This window comes from Festucalex cinctus, chromosome 1 (assembly GCF_051991245.1).
Source record: "Festucalex cinctus isolate MCC-2025b chromosome 1, RoL_Fcin_1.0, whole genome shotgun sequence".
In the NCBI taxonomy this organism is placed as follows: domain Eukaryota; kingdom Metazoa; phylum Chordata; class Actinopteri; order Syngnathiformes; family Syngnathidae; genus Festucalex; species Festucalex cinctus.
In genome coordinates, this window is record NC_135411.1 from 31,455,681 (window position 1) to 31,473,433 (window position 17,753).

At 39.0% G+C, this 17,753-nt stretch overlaps 1 protein-coding gene across 2 annotated transcripts in view; it reads right to left on the minus strand.

The window, feature by feature from the left end:
* Positions 1-347: 347 nt before the first annotated feature.
* Positions 348-17,753, minus strand: part of tbcd (tubulin folding cofactor D) — a 33,254-nt gene continuing 15,848 nt past the window's right edge. For both annotated transcript variants that reach the window (XM_077528990.1, XM_077528999.1), the window contains exons 14-39: positions 16,801-16,957; positions 13,495-13,552; positions 13,388-13,417; positions 12,735-12,820; positions 12,567-12,647; positions 12,336-12,409; positions 12,080-12,197; positions 9,841-9,901; positions 9,706-9,728; positions 9,601-9,632; positions 9,463-9,525; positions 9,311-9,387; positions 9,070-9,151; positions 7,988-8,106; positions 7,802-7,893; positions 6,821-6,961; positions 5,370-5,453; positions 4,499-4,657; positions 4,286-4,424; positions 2,393-2,517; positions 1,690-1,767; positions 1,508-1,594; positions 1,340-1,427; positions 850-959; positions 674-758; positions 348-555 (exon numbers count right to left, since the gene is read on the minus strand). In XM_077528990.1, coding sequence (XP_077385116.1) covers positions 544-555; positions 674-758; positions 850-959; positions 1,340-1,427; positions 1,508-1,594; positions 1,690-1,767; positions 2,393-2,517; positions 4,286-4,424; positions 4,499-4,657; positions 5,370-5,453; positions 6,821-6,961; positions 7,802-7,893; positions 7,988-8,106; positions 9,070-9,151; positions 9,311-9,387; positions 9,463-9,525; positions 9,601-9,632; positions 9,706-9,728; positions 9,841-9,901; positions 12,080-12,197; positions 12,336-12,409; positions 12,567-12,647; positions 12,735-12,820; positions 13,388-13,417; positions 13,495-13,552; positions 16,801-16,957 — 2,261 coding nt within the window. In that variant the 3' untranslated portion in view covers positions 348-543. The remainder of the gene's footprint in view (positions 556-673; positions 759-849; positions 960-1,339; positions 1,428-1,507; positions 1,595-1,689; positions 1,768-2,392; positions 2,518-4,285; positions 4,425-4,498; positions 4,658-5,369; positions 5,454-6,820; positions 6,962-7,801; positions 7,894-7,987; positions 8,107-9,069; positions 9,152-9,310; positions 9,388-9,462; positions 9,526-9,600; positions 9,633-9,705; positions 9,729-9,840; positions 9,902-12,079; positions 12,198-12,335; positions 12,410-12,566; positions 12,648-12,734; positions 12,821-13,387; positions 13,418-13,494; positions 13,553-16,800; positions 16,958-17,753) is intronic.

The following is a 17,753-nucleotide window of genomic DNA, read 5'->3' on the forward strand; positions in this document are numbered from 1 at the left end:
TCAAATTCCACCATGCTGCCCACTTAATCTACATTATTTGTTGAGAAATTTAAAAAAAAAAACTACAAATGCTTGGTCATTTAAAAAAAAAAAAAAAAAGTGTCCCACCAGGCATTCTCCACTTGTTTCAGCACCAATAGCATTTCACAAGTATTGCTGGAATTGGGCGTTAAAATAATTATACTTTAGTGTGTTTTGTGTGAGCATCTGCTTGACACAATTCATTTGTGTGCATTATTAAATGTGTTGCTTATATTGAACTGAGCAGAGGCTGTTTTTCCGATGTCATACCAAAGTCCCTTTTGCCATCACTGGTACTTAAAAAAAAAAAAAAAAAAACGCGCAAGAAAGCAAAACAGATTTATTAACCCAAACAAGTGATGACAATGAATTGTCATGACATTTTTAACGCGACAAAAGAGGGGGAATCAAAGGATGGTTTGGCCTATTTATTATTTGGACTCCTAACTGATTGAAGACCAACTGATACCGCAAAGGATGTCATCCATTTTGCGACTCACTCTGGACACATCATCAGGAATGTTAGGTAGGTTTCTGCCAGAGAATGAAAGACACACACAAAAAGTGGTGTGTAATTTGTATAGCGCGTATAGTAGGTGCACCTTCAAATAAGACTGATTGATTAGCTCTCACTATGTTATGAAGGTGTTACCTGAGTAACCGGTTGCTTCATGGGGACTCCCAGCAAATCACGCAGCTGATTTCTCGTGGGGCGCAAAGTGGCAGGCTCACTCTCCCTTGGGTGAAAAAACAAAAAACAAAAAAACTTATACATGTGACGTTCAAAAGGTATCATTTCTCAAAACGGAACGAAACGTGGCCCGTTACCAGTTAGTATCGCTGAGCAGGTTCATGACGTCATTCAAAACCTCAGGATCGACCACGTCGTCGTAAGTCAGCAGCATCTCGTACATCAGGCTGGCCGTTGTCGTTCTGACCTGAGAAAGAAAGAAAAAAAAAAAAAAAGTTCACTGCTTAGGATCTGTGTTTAATCCTTTGTGGCAGCTTCTATAGTTCAAACAGTGTCCGGTGTAAGGCAATCAGACATATGGAATGATTGGACAGCTCATTTTATGATAAATTATTCAACATTTAAAATGAACATTTATTAAGGACCATGCGTATGTATACGTTTTAATAAAACAAGGATTTTTTTTTTTGTACAACAGCACTTATTATCATATATCTGTCAGAAAATATGTTTCCATCATTTCAGCTTTTTCTATGAGCAATTGGGAAACATATATACTAAAACTGGGAATTTGATTTTTGTGAAAATAAAATCTGATTTGATTTTAAAACTGTCTTTGAGGCGTACCACAAGGTATGAGTGGCAGATCAGCATCAGCAGCTGGTTGAGGATCTCTTTGCGGACTTCCCCCGGGAACTGGATGAGGCCACAGTAGCTGGCAGAGATCAACGAGCAACATAAATCAGCACGGATGTATGTTTTGTTTGTTTGTTTGAACATGAGTTGGACACTCACACGGCGGCACAGGCGCGCAGCTTGTAAACGTCCGTGGATCGCCTGACCACTTTGCACAGCGACAGCATGTCCACGCAGAACGGATGGCTTGGTGGCAACAAATAGAAAATACATGAGCAGACATTTCCAACATATGTGCCCGTGTGGAAACCCACACAAAAAAATGGTATAGCAATACTCACTTTTCTTCTGTAGTAAAGATGTCAAAGCAGCCATTGGACAATAATTGGTTCAACATATTGAGGAAAGGGAGGGCAATCCTGAAAGGTACATAACCATATTATATAACCAATTACCGTATTTTCCGCACTGTATTATAAGGCGCACCTTCAACGAATGACAAATTTTAAAACTTTTTCCACATATAAGGCGCTACAGTAGAAACTGGGGTTACGTTATGCATCCATTAGATGGTGCTGCGCTAAAGGGAATGTCAACAAAACAGTCAGATAGGTCAGTCAAACTTTATTAATAGATTACAAACCAGCTTTCTGACAACTCCATTCACTCCCAAAATTAATAAACAGCTGTTTTATTATTTTCTCTGAGGTAAAGTATTAGTATTAGCTAGCGATCCAAGATGGCGGGATCTTCTGCGCATGCGCGTCACCGATCGTGCAGGGTCACCGATAGCGTCTTGACAGCGAGACCTGTTGCGGCTCAATATTGATCCATATATAAGGCGCACTGGATTATAAGGTGCATGGTCAGCTTTTGAAAAAATTGAAGGCTTTTAGGTGTGCCTTATAGTGCGGAAAATACGGGAGGTGAAATTTGTGCTGTTGCCGGACACAAATAGAGGGGACGACGCTGAAACAATATTTCGGTTCACTATGTGTATGCCTCACTTTAGCCGACAACAAAACAAAGATCTGCAGTTCGTACCTTGTGTTTCGCACATTTTCTCTCAAGATTTGAATCAATACGTCCATCGCGAAGTGCTGTAGAGCGGAGCGGTCATGCTGGATCCCACGCAGGTAGTCAAACAAAGACTGGGAGGAGGCCGTCACCTGGCAGAAAAGGTCGTCGGTTAATAGACACGCATATACGCTCACACTGTGAATGACATTATACAATCATTGACATCCACTCTGCTGGAGCTTTGTGTTGACAATTGCGTCTAATGTCCCCATGGGCACTAAAAATAAAGTGATCAAATGCTAGATTATGAGCCTTATGACCACAAATTGCTTGTACAAACAGTTACACATTTGTTGATTAAAATAAATCCTCTTTATGGCTCCCTAAATAAATCCAGATCTACCCAAGGGCCTGCGAATGGACGCTTACTGGAAGGCTACTCGATACTTTGGCTGTGTGCGTCTACGAGTGAGTGAGAGCGAGAACGCTGATGTTGGCCCGCATATTGATTCAGGCCTGGCTCATTTTACAGGCGGCCCTGTGCAAACAAATCCATCCCGTGCGTCTCCGAGGATGTGCATTTGTGGAAAAAGACGAGCTGCGAGAGCGAAAACGAACTCCGCCGACACACTCGACTTGAATTCGACTGACCTCACCATCCATGCGGTTGTTTTGCTTATTATATCCCCTAAGACTAAAAGGGGTGTCATGTACTGGGGAAGAACTTGACTGAGCCCAATGTTGTTATGATTAAACTGAAATAGAGTTGCTGTCAAGGGAATAAAACCATATTATGATTACAGTGCAAAAGGGAGACGCAGACTTTGTGAGATGCATGGCTCCCTCTTTTGGACAGTTTCAGGCTACCTTCATACACACACAAGGTACATTTACAATGCAAAACATTATACCTTGAAAAAGTGGGAGTGGAGCACATTCTAAAGAAGTCATTCCCAAACCAGGTACCGTGTGAGATAATAAGGGGTGTCGTTGGAAATTATACAATTTCACTAAATTTGTTCGAAAATTATTAATTACAAATATGAGTGGGAGGGGGAAAAAAAATCAAATACTCTTATGGCAGAAGGCACAATAAACCTGTGTATCAACCTGTTGTTGCCATTGATAACTAACAGGTGTCAAATGCCGGTCCAGAGAGTAAAAACCTTGCTACAGTTTGTCTTTAGACACTCAACTGGCATGTAAACGAGCTCCAAAAAGGTTCTCAAGTCAGTTTTTAAGGGGGCCATCGATTGTCAGCCTAAAATTTTATTGCTCATACTCATAGGTAAGGATCATCTTTTTGAGTCTGCAATCTTATGATTATTGTGCTTTTATGTATATATGGAAACATTAGCTGTATATTGGAGTATAAAGTTATTAAAATGATAAATAAACACAAAATTGAACACAGATGATATATCAAACATACAAACAATTAAAAAGCAACACCAAATATTAAAAACATGTATTTGAAATGTAACAATGTGAACAAGCCTCCATCCATCCTCTATACTGCTTATCCTGTTCACGGTCGCTGGAGCTTTTCCGACATGAATCCAACATAAGATGCTTCATATAAAATAAACACAACACATATATTTAAAAAACAAAAAAAACAAAAAAAAAAACACAAATGTCTACTCACTAATAATAAGAATTTGTTCTGGAAAGGTTTCACCCTGGCCACAGTTTTCCAGAAAGTAGGGTTTCAGGCACAGAATTTGCAAGTGGACAAAAAGGAAAAAAAAAAAAAAAAAAGTTTTAAAAATACCCATGTGTCAACATGGCCTCTGTGTTGCTTGGCAGACTGTAGACTGGGATGGAAAATGCTTCAATTTTCCCTCATGAGTCACACCCTTTTCCAAACACTTCAATGTCACTGCGCTCTATAAGATGAGTGTGCAATCCACTTACTGTGGATTGGGTCATCCCGCCCACAGACACAGTGAGGCCCAGCAAGGTCTGGTACTGGTACTCGGGCAGTCCGAGTAGCTGGGTGACATACGGGAACGCTTGGGATGGAGCTTTCCAGTTCAGACTGGCTTTGACTTCCCTGCAAAAAAAAAAGAGACTGGCTCGTCAACGTGACACCGCAAAGCAGGTGATGGGATGACTGTGGGTGCTTACGGTGGAAAGATGCTCAGCAGCTCCTCCCTGTGGGGGATGTGTGGAACTGTGGGGTCGGAGTAGTGCAGGAGCTCCGTGAAGATGATGCCGGCGTGCGCTCTGTAGTGGTCAATCTTCTCTGCTGACTGTCGCGCCAGCCTGCACATCATACACTTCACCCTGCAAGGAAGGTGACAGAAACATAACTTCCAAAAAATGTCAGAGGTATGGAGTGTGTACAAGCATGTTCCTATTAGGGCTGAATACGCAATATTACAATAGAATAGGTGAATCCTTTTCAAGGTTCTCTTCCCATGTATTTTTTTTAAACAAACATAGAAAACATCTGCATTACAATAAACAAAATCAGAATTATTATACATACATGTTTTGGTTTTACAGGTTAGGCCTTCACTGTGACAACTTCACAAAATTCTACTAAACAAGTGTGGCATAAACTCTTCTATGGATTTACTGTATGTCATAAGTCAGATTACAACAATAATGTTAACAAATCGGTGGCTTGATCACTTAATTTTTTTTAATGTTTTCTTGATGAAACAAAGATATGTACACGTCATATCTTAAATGTCATGTGAACTGCACTTCATAAGCACTGACTTATCGAGTCACGACATTCATTGCCCTCCATAATCATTGGCACCCCTGGTTTAAATGTCTTCTTTAGCTTCTAATAATTTCAGTTTTTTCCCCCCTAAATAATATATTACCAATTTACAAAAAACAAACTCACAAAAAAGGAATTTTTTAATTTTCTATTTTTTTTGGTTTGTGTTGTAAGCCAAAATTTGTCTTAGCAGGATGCGCTCACGATGAACCACGATAGCACAAAGGAACACGCTACAGTAAGGACAGGTGGACATTTACTCACTGATCTGGGTCAAGTATCTCTGGAGCTGTTCGGGTCACCAGGATGGTCACATCCTTGAGACTCGTCATTGCTGCCTCCCGCACCCTACAGGGAAAAACAAATGGAACAGCCAACAAATGAGTGTGTGTATATATATGTATATATATATATGGAAGGGAAACAACTTTCCATACCAAATTCTATTTAAAAAATTATTTGATGTAATATTCACATTTCTTGAGATTGTGAATTTCATGTTTTCGTTAGCACATTAAAATTATACAAAAATAAAACATTTACGTATTTTACTTTGTGTACAGAAAAGTTATCATAGCTAATGAAAATACATGAGAAAAAACCCAAAACTTAAATTTAAGAAACATTCTGAAAATAAAATAATGAGTTTTTTTTTTTTTTTTGTTTTTTATTTTTTTTTTAATTTTTTTTTAATGACTGACTGAAACACTTTTTGTTCGCAAAAATAATTTGAATGTGCCCTGCGATTGGCTGGCAACCAGTCCAGGGTGTCCCCTGCCTACTGCCCAGAGCCAGCTGAGATAGGCTCCAGCACCCCCCGCGACCCTTGTGAGGAATAAGCGGTCAAGAAAATGGATGGATGGATGGAAATAATTTGAAATAATTCAATAACAATAATTAATTTCAAAATATCCGTTTTAGTCTTTGCAATTATTTTTATACATAAGATTTGGGGATGAATTTGAAATGTGCTAATTTCATCTCTGTCACTATTACGATGGCTGAACTGCAATTTGTCACATAAAGGTTGTAAAAATGGTCAGTTGGGTACAACACCTACAAACCACACCATCAAGCCTTTGTATTCGGGCTTTTTTCTTTTTTTTGTATTAGGGTTTTTTATTTATTTATTTATTTATTTATTTATAATTAGGTAAATTTTCCAGTCTCACACCAGACAAATGCCCTGTATTTCAAAAAAAAAAAAACAAAGCTAAAATTAACACTAAAACTAATAACAAAACTAATATAAAATAATTTAGTAAGCATTCTAGTGATTATAATAATTAAAACTGAATTTGAAAAGCAAAAGTCAAAAATAAATGAAAAACTAATGAAAATCCTCATACTATTATAACCCTGGTGTATAATGAATCTATACAATGAGTTTCACCTTTTGAGTCAAACTAATGAAATAAATTGAGTTTGTACGATATTGGAGTTCATTGAGATCTACCTGTGGGTTTTGTGTTTCTAAATAAAGGGAGAAAGAATCCGCCCATCCTGTGTCGCAAGAAAGAACAAATGACAAGCTTGGTGGCATTCCTGCTGAGGAAGTAAGCGTCACCTCGGGCTATTGCTAAGACAATCAAGCCCGTCGTGTCTGTGTATCCCAGGGTGGAGGGAAAAAGTGAGACATGACAAAATGCCCCGAGGGAGGGGAACATTCTCAATACCTGCGGCAAAACAAAAACATACACCTAAGCGCGACTCACCAGGCGCCCACGTCCCCTCTGCTGTCCGTGGTGTAGTCGTCCATGCTGTCCAGGAGGACGCCGTACACGTCGGCTATGTTCTCTGAGCACAGAAACATCGCTGGGGGGCCGCCGGCACAAACACCCGCCTTCATACATACTCTGATTAGAAGAAATAATGAATATGGTCACACCAAGCCAACGCTCTTCAAACACTTATTCGAGCTTGTTCAACACCCTGCAGCTGCGCTAAGATCCTCATTAACATGAATATATACACCTTAGCCCCATTATTACAAATACCTGATATTACAAAGTGGATTTTTATTTGTTGAATGGGTGTCTTCCGGAAGAAAAAGACACAAAACAGTGGCAACATTGTGTTATTCATACAGACATTGTTGAAAAATATTTGCCTTCGTTGGAGTATTTCGAATAAAGTTAACTGAAAATTTAAAATAGCTCCCCGAGTCATTTCATAAATTAAAGATATCTGATATATCCTACTTGGTAACATTTTTAAGATGAAAGATCGATTGACAATGTAAGTCAGGCCTTATTTTTTAGATTTTTAAGAGTTCAATAGCTTTTACGACTTTTAAGAATCTGCGGGAATCCCGTAACACGTACTGATAAATTATACATTTGCTGTGAAAGACAGAAAAATTCCAGAAAACCCTCAAATAATTTGAGCACTCATGGGAGCCCTGTAATGAAATGTGTTACTAAATGAAAATGATGAAGATCTCGGTGTGCAAGGGAAAAAAAAAAAAAAAAAAGTAGGGTACAATTTGACTGACATGTCATTCAGGTCCTGCAGGTATTGTCAGTCAGGTGTTTATTTTGCCCTCAGTGAAGTTTGCACACGGCAGAACAAACAACAATGAAGACACAAGAGGCCCTTTGAAAAACAAGGTGACGTTTAAAAAAAAAAAGAAAAAAAAAAAAAAAAAGAATGAAAATCACTACCAAATAATGGAATAAAAAAATAGCAGCGCTCACTGAGCCAGCGCTTGGACCGCGTCCCTCCTGGCCTCTGGGAAACGCCCCTCACGCAGACAGGCGGCATGCATGTGGCCGAGGCCGTCGAGGATCTAAGGCCATACATAAAGACCACGTTGATGCTGAGTCTGATAATGAGAACTCAACCATGTGCGTGAACGTAACGCGTGTTGACTTTAAGCACACCTGCTTCAGTTTGCCGTGGATCATAAAGCCTGGCAGACAGCCAAGGGCGAGGGCAGAGCCGCAACGGGTGAGCATCTGTGGACTCTGCAGCTCATCCATGTACTGAGATATGAGCACACCTAAACACACATTTGGATGTTCAATTAGATTGCTGATGACCATTGCCTCTAGCTTTTATATAAGTAGACAACTTGGAAAAATCTACAGACAAGGGCTGCATGGTATAAATAAATGGGATATCCAATAAGGTATGAATTTGCCCGAAGGTTGAGATTTTGACCCTACCGGCCAATTGCGGTAATGCATTTTGATTACATCTTTATATATGTTCGGCTCACTGCTCAGTGTGATAGAAATGGCCAAAATGTATGATGATGATGATTAGGGGTGTTAAAAAAAATCGATTCGGCAATATATCGCGATACTAGAGCAGGCAATTCTCGAATCGATTCAATAGGCAGCCGAATCGATTTTTTAACATCCATTTTTGATGGAAAAATATTCAACAAAACGTCTAATTTTCACACCTTAAGCATGGAAGTATTTATATTAATGGAACATTAAGCCTTAATATTTTATTTCAACGCTGTTCTAACATGAAAAAGGTTACAACCTGTTTGTTAAATACAGTGGCTCACAGTTATAAGACTGAAGTTTCAGATGAATAAATAATACATTTTCATACAAATGTTACAGTGTACATGTACAAGTTTACTGAATGCTATTTTCTAAATTTGAGTAAAAAAATCGCAACAATCGACTTGTAAATTCATATCGGGATTAAGCGGTATCGAATCGAATCGTGACCTATGAATCGTGATACGGATCGAATCGTCAGGTACTAGGCAATTCACACCTCTAATGATGATGGTTGTTCTTCTTCTTTATTTGCTTTTGGCAACTTTGTTTTAAGTGGCACTAATTTTTACAATTTACAACAACATTGCTCTATTACATTACCCTTGCAGCTAAACCTTTATTTTTTAAAACATTGATGTTTCCTGAAACCAAGCCGTGGCCTTAAAACCTTTTTTTTGTTTTCCCTCGTCAAAAATGGAGGTAGTTGAGTACAAAGAACTCACTCTGCTTCTCTGAGTCAGCCTGGTTGGGCTGGTCCTGGTAGTACTCCTCACACAAGGCAGACAAGGCACTTAGCACAGCAGCCTGCAGGCGCACAAAAAAAACAAAAAACAGCCATCAATTTGAATAGGACAATCTCACATCAAATAAAATAAAGTAATTACTGCATGTGCCACAAGGCCAAAACTGAGCGTTAATATGGTTGACACAAATTTTGAAATAGAGTTCACGTAAATAAATAACCATGATGCCATCCTTCACAGTGCTGGAGACCAGATGAAGTGTCTTGATGGTGTCATCAATAAGCCCTTGCCAACCAGCTGAAATATAGAGCGGCATCATCACACATGTGCTCCAATATTTGATGTGCGTGTATTCCAGCAAAACCAACTCACTGATGACTGGGTCACTCTTGAATGGCATTTTGGACAGGGAAAGCTTTTCAATAAGTCTGCACACTTCGATAAAAAATGAACTCATGTCAAATTGCAGCACTGACCAAGTTCCAATATTTGTTTTTGTCTTTTACTCACTAGCTGGCCTCATCAGCTCTCCCCCATAACCCCTTCAAAAAAACAACAAAGCACATTTATTTTTTTGGGAATGCCACTCATCAGAATTGTCACTATCAAGCTTACCTGTATCGTTTCTTGTCTAGTAGCTGAAAGTGGGGCAACACATACAATTCAGTAAAAACTATTGAAAACATCTGATTATTGTATACAGCAATGCTTGTTTTAAAGAGCTGTATGAATAAAGTTGAGTTGAATTACCTTCTGATGAATGTCCTTCAAAGCCATCACACACTCTGAGGGAATGATGTCCACTATAGTCCTGTTAGACCATTTTTAAAAAGCGAGTTATGGATTTAGGAATGAGATGACAGAAAGTGCTTTAGTCACCAATAGCGTTGTTCCGATACCGATACTGGTATCGGCAGAGGCGCCGATACTGCATTAAAACAGTGGTATCGTTATGGGTGACTACTCACAAGTAACATGCCGATACCATTAATTCCAACGCTGCACGTCATTCACTGATATGTGACATGCTCACTGCATGCCGATCTAAGATATCCTATTGGCCCTTGAATGCTCTGAACCAATTGCAGGACAGCTTTTTCATGTTGAGGAAAAGAAAACCTTAGGTATTGGTATGGTATCGGTATCGGCCGATACTGCAAAACTGGGTATCGGAAACGGTATCGGGGGGCCAAAAAATGGTATCGCAACAACATTCGTCACCAATGCCAACAAATCTGCAGGGGAACTTCCAAAGCGTGTTCAATTTATCATGGGGGGATACATCCTTGCACCACTCGTAATATGCGAAAGTCTCTGACATAGAGAGACACTTAAATGTATTAAAACACACTTTTTAAACAGGCAGTAAATTGAACAAAAAAAAACTACAAATTTTATGAATTAAAAGCACGGTATACATTATAGTGTCACTCCTAATGGGGTGGCGCGTGACATTGTCTGAGTGAGAGCAACTCTTCAACCTTTTTGATAGTGGGAGCTACTTCTTGGAGACTGATTAATGTTAAGGGCTGCCAGTTTCACACATCCTTCTGAAGTAACTAATTTGCTCAAATTACGTTGAATTATGTTAATTAAAGATGACATCCTGCATATGCGAAGATACTGATCATGTTCATGATTTCTCACAAACAATAATTATCAATAATTATTTGACATGGTAGTAAACCGCTAATTATCAAAATTCTATACCTTATTTCTACAAATTGCTGCAAATATTAACATTTTCAAATGATCACTTCACTAGTGAGTTGTTCTTAGAACAGATCCACAGGCTACTCATGTGGTACTTGGGGTCTACTTGGACTGGTGGCCGTGGGCACCACATTGGTGATCCGTGTCGTCCTATGTGGTCATGCTCTGAGTGTGTTTACGTGTTTTCCTATTCTCCTAGCATACAATAAAGGCTCCTTTCCCAAATGCAAGGGCATTACAGTAAGTACGCTATCAAAACTAAGGCTCGACCAATTTAATCAGCCAGTATTAGCTCTTTCATAATACAGATTTTTTTTTAACTACCAACAGTCTGCCAAATATACTGTAAGTTGTTTAAAGTTTTATAACTCCCACAATATCTGACCTGGATTGTTTAGTTAGCGTTTGTATTTTACCCATTATGTGATGCTTGAGGAGTTTGGTAACGCAGTTAATATTTTTTAGGGAAAAGTCACAGTGGATAATTGTCTTTGTTTTATGCTAAGATTAACAGTAAATTTGGATTGGCAATAAACAGCTTGAAGCAAGCACTTGGCCTCTTTTTTGAAGAATTAATCAGTATCAGCAAAAAATGTGGCCATTGGATGGCTCATATGTTAAAAACGTTGAAGTCGGGTCACTCGCAAGTCAATGTACCAATGTACTGTACTTCAATATTATTGACTTGTATGGAAGGCTACTGTACACTGTGGTCTCCCTGCATGCACAGACTTGCATATGAATGGACTGCCAATGCCGCTTACTCGCCGTTGGGAGAAGTGAAGCCACTGACGGCCATTTTGCGTTGCCACCACTCACAAAGGCCGCCTAACTTGAATACATTGATTTCTCCACAGCATTTTCAGGTTATTTTCTGCCTCTATGCCGGAAATTTCACCGTGTATGACATACAGTTCGACCAATATGTCTGGGAGAAGAACTACATGTGTACATTTTATTGCAAAAAAAGACATTTGATTTTCTCTTATAAGGTATATCTCCGGGTGCTACTCAAAGATTCATGTCGTGTTGTCAAAGCCATCATTAATCAAGTGAAAGTAAAGCTCATCAGGAAAAAAAAATAAGCTGCGAAATGTAAACCTAAACTCTACAGGGTTCCTAGCGTAAAACACGCACTGATGACAAAAAAAAATTGTCAATAAGTGGCAACGTAAGATGGCTGCCATCTGGATTCAGCCACAAAGGTCCTATTGACAGTGCATTTACACACAAGACCTTGCCTGCATGTTGTTGTTGCTGTGTTTTAAACATCTACCTGCCTGTGTGGAGGCCCAGTTTGTACAGTGCGTATGTCACCTCAGCACACGCCAGGATAGCTCCGTGGCGACCTTGAAGGTCTGAACCAACGGCCATGTTCAACAGCTGTGGCAGAACTGCGGCAAACACACAAGGAAGGGTTTCTTTCCATTACTAATTATACGGTTACACTCAAAAATGTGCTTTGTGAACAATTAAGCTGCCCTTGAAAGCTCAGCGTTATTAAAAGAAACACATATGGTGACATAGCTTACCTGAAGCCGCCATGTAATCAGGTGCTTGAGGTGTCAGGTTGTGGAGGGCTGTGGAAGTGAGCTCTCGAATCGTACTGAAAAACACATTTAATTATTATTTTTTTGCCTAAAAAATGTAGAGAGATGAACAAAAACAATGCTAATGCAATGGGAAATAAGCATTATTTTACAAGTAGTATTTCTTGGGGGGTGATATGATGAGAGGGGGGAAAACAAAAAAACATTACTTACGTATCCCAGTGGTTGACCTTCATGACTACCAAGTGATCAATCATGGCTTTAGTGTACTCAGGAAAACTAGCGATGTAAACACTGGAAACAGGAGAACAAAAACATTTGTAAATTAAAATCTGGAGGGAAAAAAAAAAGAAATGGGAAACTTTGAACTCAATCCCTTACCTGGTAGTGAGATAACAGTGGTTGCGAATCCCCACAGCATGATAGTCTGCTGCGGTTGCAATGTCAATCCCATGAGGAAACATCCCCTGTGGACAAATACAAAGCTCTTATGCGTTTTTTTTTTAAAGTTTTTTTTTTTTTTTTAAATACCGTGTGGAACGATTGAAATGTTGCCCTATGTAGCAAATTGCCCTACAATAGTCTTTCTATTTCAACCATTTATGACTCAAACATCTAATTCTAATTAGCAGATTAAAACTTGAAACTGTTCACAATGGGTACTCCTGCAAGCCTCTGGCCAATAGTTTTCAAACTGGATTTGGGTTTGAATTTCCCGTCCTCTGTCTGAGGATGTGACGTCATTGGGCATTGGATACATGAGAAGGGAGTGTGCAGTTTCATTTTTCGACCAAACGTGGCAGTAACGATTTGAAATTAAATTGCTTCTGCATTGGGCAGCTTGAAGTGATTGCTAGGTCAGTGACTGTTGGCAAATGTGGTTAGTGTTTGCCGATACCCTGAAGCGGTGCTGGAAGACTTTCACTACAAATGCAAGTTGGAGCAGGAAGACTTTAGAGGCAAATTAGCTCAAGGGGGTTTCAGTTACCAGTAAGCTATAATATTCAGTCGTAGTCAATAATGTGATCGCATACCTGTCTGCCGACATTTTCCTGGAAAGCAGCCTGGGACAAAGCAAACATTAAAAATCTGTCAATGAAAATGATCCATATAATGTAGGAAGGATTTAGGTGGGACTTACTGAGGCGGCTTTGCGGCAGCTCACATTTCGATCGAACACGGTTGTAACCAACAAAGAGCTGTAGAGACAAACAAAATATGGAATTTTTCAGAACTTCATGCAGTACACATGTACAATTATAATAATGACTTCCAATACAAAAGCAGTGTGAGGAATTGCCTTTTTTTTTTTTTTTGTCAAATATTTTTATTGATGTTTTTCATTTGATCTACATTGCGAGCTACTTGACCAAATACATACTGTATATTCATGCTAGGGATAGACCGATTATCGGCTGGGCCGATTATCGGCGCCGATATTCAGCATTTTGAGAAATGACATCAGCCATTTTGAAGAATCAAATGGCCGTAGTGTTAACTTCAGGGAACTAATTTAAATGTAATTTTTTTTTTTAAGTTTTTATTTTCATTTTTGTCGACCCTGGGAACTCTCTGCACCTTCTGTTTTTGATTGAAATTAAAACTAAGATAAGTAAAAATGTAATACTTTGGATATTTTGAAATTTTGGAAGACTTTTATTTTGTATAGAAAATAATTGTTTGTTTTTATTTAACTTTTGAAAACATGCTACTGTGCCTGGGAGATCCCAGAACTTGTCTATTGACTAAGATTTAAAAAAAAAAAAAAAAATTACAAATATTTTACTAACCCTAAAAGTTGCTCAATAAACATATGCTTAAAAAAAAAAAGAAAAAAAAAAGAAAAGAAAAGATAAGAGTTGGAATTTGTATTTTTTCCAAATTTTGATGTCCCTTTTTAGTGAAAATTAATATCGGCTCCAAATATCGGTTATCGGCATCCTTCACTACTAATAATTAGTATCGGGCCCGAAAAAACCTTATCGGTCTATCTCTAATTCATGCTTATGCTAAAGCTAGCTTATGTCAAAGCTAATGAAGAAGGCGCTATTGAAATGAAAAAAGGAAAGAAAAAAAAAACACTTTCTATGTAACTGAATATACACTACTCAAGCTATCCACATACTGTAGTTACTGTTAGCTAGTTAGCTCACAAACAACATGCTAAACCTAAGTAAGGCAACGGAAATAAAAAATAAAACTGATCTACAGCTGTATCTTATTTGCTGATGCTATGTAACCATTCAAACCATCTGTGTATAGTGACAATAACTGATGTCAAGTCAGAGATCCATGATGAGCACTATTGTCATGATACCACAAGTCTAGAAGAAGAAGAAAACAAAAATCTAGTAGTAGTAGTAGTAGTAGTAGTAGTGTATATCTTTGAGGAAAGGTGCAAAGATAAACTACTGCTCTTGTTTGCATTTTTCTAACAGCAAAAATGCCTGGGGCTGGACAGTTTTGCCATTTGCAACTGCCCTACCCCTGAGGGATAGAAAAAACAAAAACAGTCCTGATTGAACTCCAGATAAGTCATTTTGCGCATAAGCTAGGATCACAGAAAAACTGGCGGGGTCTGTGAGTCAACCGCTTTTTTGCGTTGTTCCCACAAAAAAGTGCGTCAGTTTCCCTTTCCGTGTCATCGAATGGCGCAGGAACCAGCTTGTCAAAGGGCCGCTGCCAAATCAGTGACCGAAACTCATAGCAAACAAGCGAAACCTGGCAATCCTGTAGATGAGGGCAAAGGGAGGGAAGGGTGTCGTTGACGCCGCCACGCAGGGGATCAAACCAACACTGCAGAGTCATGGGCTGCAGGTTTCAACACGTCGAGTCGCTCTTGAGAAAGAGTCAACGGCGTGGCATCATCGTACAGCTCGGCTTTGTGACAATCGTGAACTAATTGTGAGTGAAACTGTTATCGCAATATGATTTAATCACTCCAACTACACAAAACTGAAGTTAATTTCAACCCATTCACCACGACGTTCAAAATCATACCATATAAAATTAGCCAAGAATTTCTGCTCCACCTTTCAAATTTTCTTCAGGTTTTGAGTAGGAAAGGAAAAGTGAAGTAACCTGGCAATGGCTAGATTAGTTGTGATTCTGGGACTGCTCCACTGTGATTTGCTCGGGAAAGGCGGGACATTCTGTATACTTTGAGCTAATTGGACCGTTTTGACCAATCACGGCCACGAATGAAAATGTCGTCTTCGTTCTCATCGTGACCATGAACATCTTTACCGGCTAAAAATGCACGAAGCGCCTCTCGCTGTTCAACAGTCAAGGAAATGGTGAGTAATTCTGTAATACCAGAATTAATTGCAGCGTCAGTTTGTCCATTTTAGGTTAGCTTGTTTCCCACGGTATCTGCGCTCCCGAGTATCGTCACAGCTGCATATTCCACACCAAACACAATATTGCTCTGTGATTGGTCCAAACCACTGGGTGAAAATCAATGGGCTCAGTACAAGATGTATTCTCCACAAATACCGCGAGAACTCATTTTACAGAGCAAGTTTAAAGGTAAAGAAAAAGAACACAAAATATTTTTATTTTAAATCTTCTAATTTCAGAGATGCTAACTTTGTACTAATTAGAGATATTGCTCAACTTCAAACATCTTGCACTTTCTTTCTTTAAACATTATTTATTATGATTATTACGTATTATATTTTACATACCCAGTACATTAAAAGTGTATAATACTCATCTTTGTGAAAACAGAAATTTTGAGATTGCTCTTAAAGGAACATGAGACTAACCAGCTATTCTGTGAAATTGTTAATTTCAACTCTTCCCTGTAAAAATTGCCAATTTATGTTAAGCAGTTATGATTTTATAGCACATTTTATGAATACTTTTGCGTGAATTACTGTATCGGGCATTTTGGACAGTCACCTGATCAACGTTACGTGACGTACAGCGTGCGTAAAATACACACTGAATGACATGGAACGAATGACAACAAAGAGACTCACGAGGAATTATCGCTTCCCACGGCGGACATCAAAGGTGGAATTACGCCTTATAGCAAAGAAGCACTTCTTCAAAAGTAGTACAGCCGCTCGCCAAAGATTAGTTTCCAACCAAAAGACGGATGAAACTGGCAGATGCAGCCGCCGGCGAGTCTAAGTGGACGGCAAACATCCGGGTGACTTGTACTCTGCTAGGCTAAGCTACATGTTGTGTGCTAAGCACGCTTTAGCCCACATTAGGAGACCACGCCCCACCCCCACACGGAATGACATGAAACTGGACTGAGGACTTGACTCTGAACAGAATTGGCGCAGGATGTGGGATCGAAAACGGTCTTTTTCTTGCCCATTACATCAGCAAACATCAATGCTTAATCCAATACTGGAAAATAAGTTATGTCTTGTATCGCTTTAAATTGGGCCTAATCTTTTCCGCCATGTTTGGTTTGGGTTTGGATTGATCTTACCTTGCAATTTGATTGACAAAAGGCTTGAGCTCTTTGGGATCATATGCCCTGGCGAAGGACCAGCACACATAGCAGGCTGCGTCGCGGACATTAGAGCCGATGCTGCACGCGCCCCTTTTTTCATCGTAGGTCAGGGCCTTGGTGATGAGCGGCACCACTGCCGAACAGAAAGTAGTCCAATGTCAGCTTCATTCAAACAGACTCCACATTAGGGTTGCTTGGAACTGGAGCCTAGTCATAAATCTATTAACATTCAGTCATAAGATTTGTAGGGGGAAAAGAAAAGAAAAGAAAAAAAAAAAGTTCACGGCCATGAAAATAAAATTCAAAAGAAGAGGAAGTATTTACAGCATGAGCATCTTCTCATGCTGTGTGACAACATATACTTGGCTGCTGCACAAAACTAGTTAATTGTGCACCAAACAAAATTCCTAAAAAGTTATGTCAATACCGCCCTATAAATTGAGATTCCCCTGTATACTTACATTTAGTGTTGTGCTGACAATACCACTATTCTGATTTCAAATACATATATACTTTATATACTTATATAAAGCACAACAATACTTAAAGAAACAGTGGCAAACATCAAGATGGCAAAACATAGAAATTTTACTTCTTTGTATTTTTATTCAAAATGTTAGGCAATAGAGGATAAATAAAATTCTTATATACATTTCCTTATGATAATATAAAATATAAATAATGAAAAGCACTAGCTGTATGCTGAAGGATGATACATGTAGATGTCAATTTTTTGTTTTAAGCTTCTCATGTTTTACAGAAAATGTCAAAGAGTGACAATTTGTTTACTTTGTGTCAAACTGCACACAACCATTTTTCAAAAAATACCGGTACCGTTTGGAAGTCTTGGAAGTCAACCAGTGTCACAGAAGGGAGTTTATAGGTTCCACCATGCTTACTCAAATCTTGTGCTGATTGCAGCCTATGAG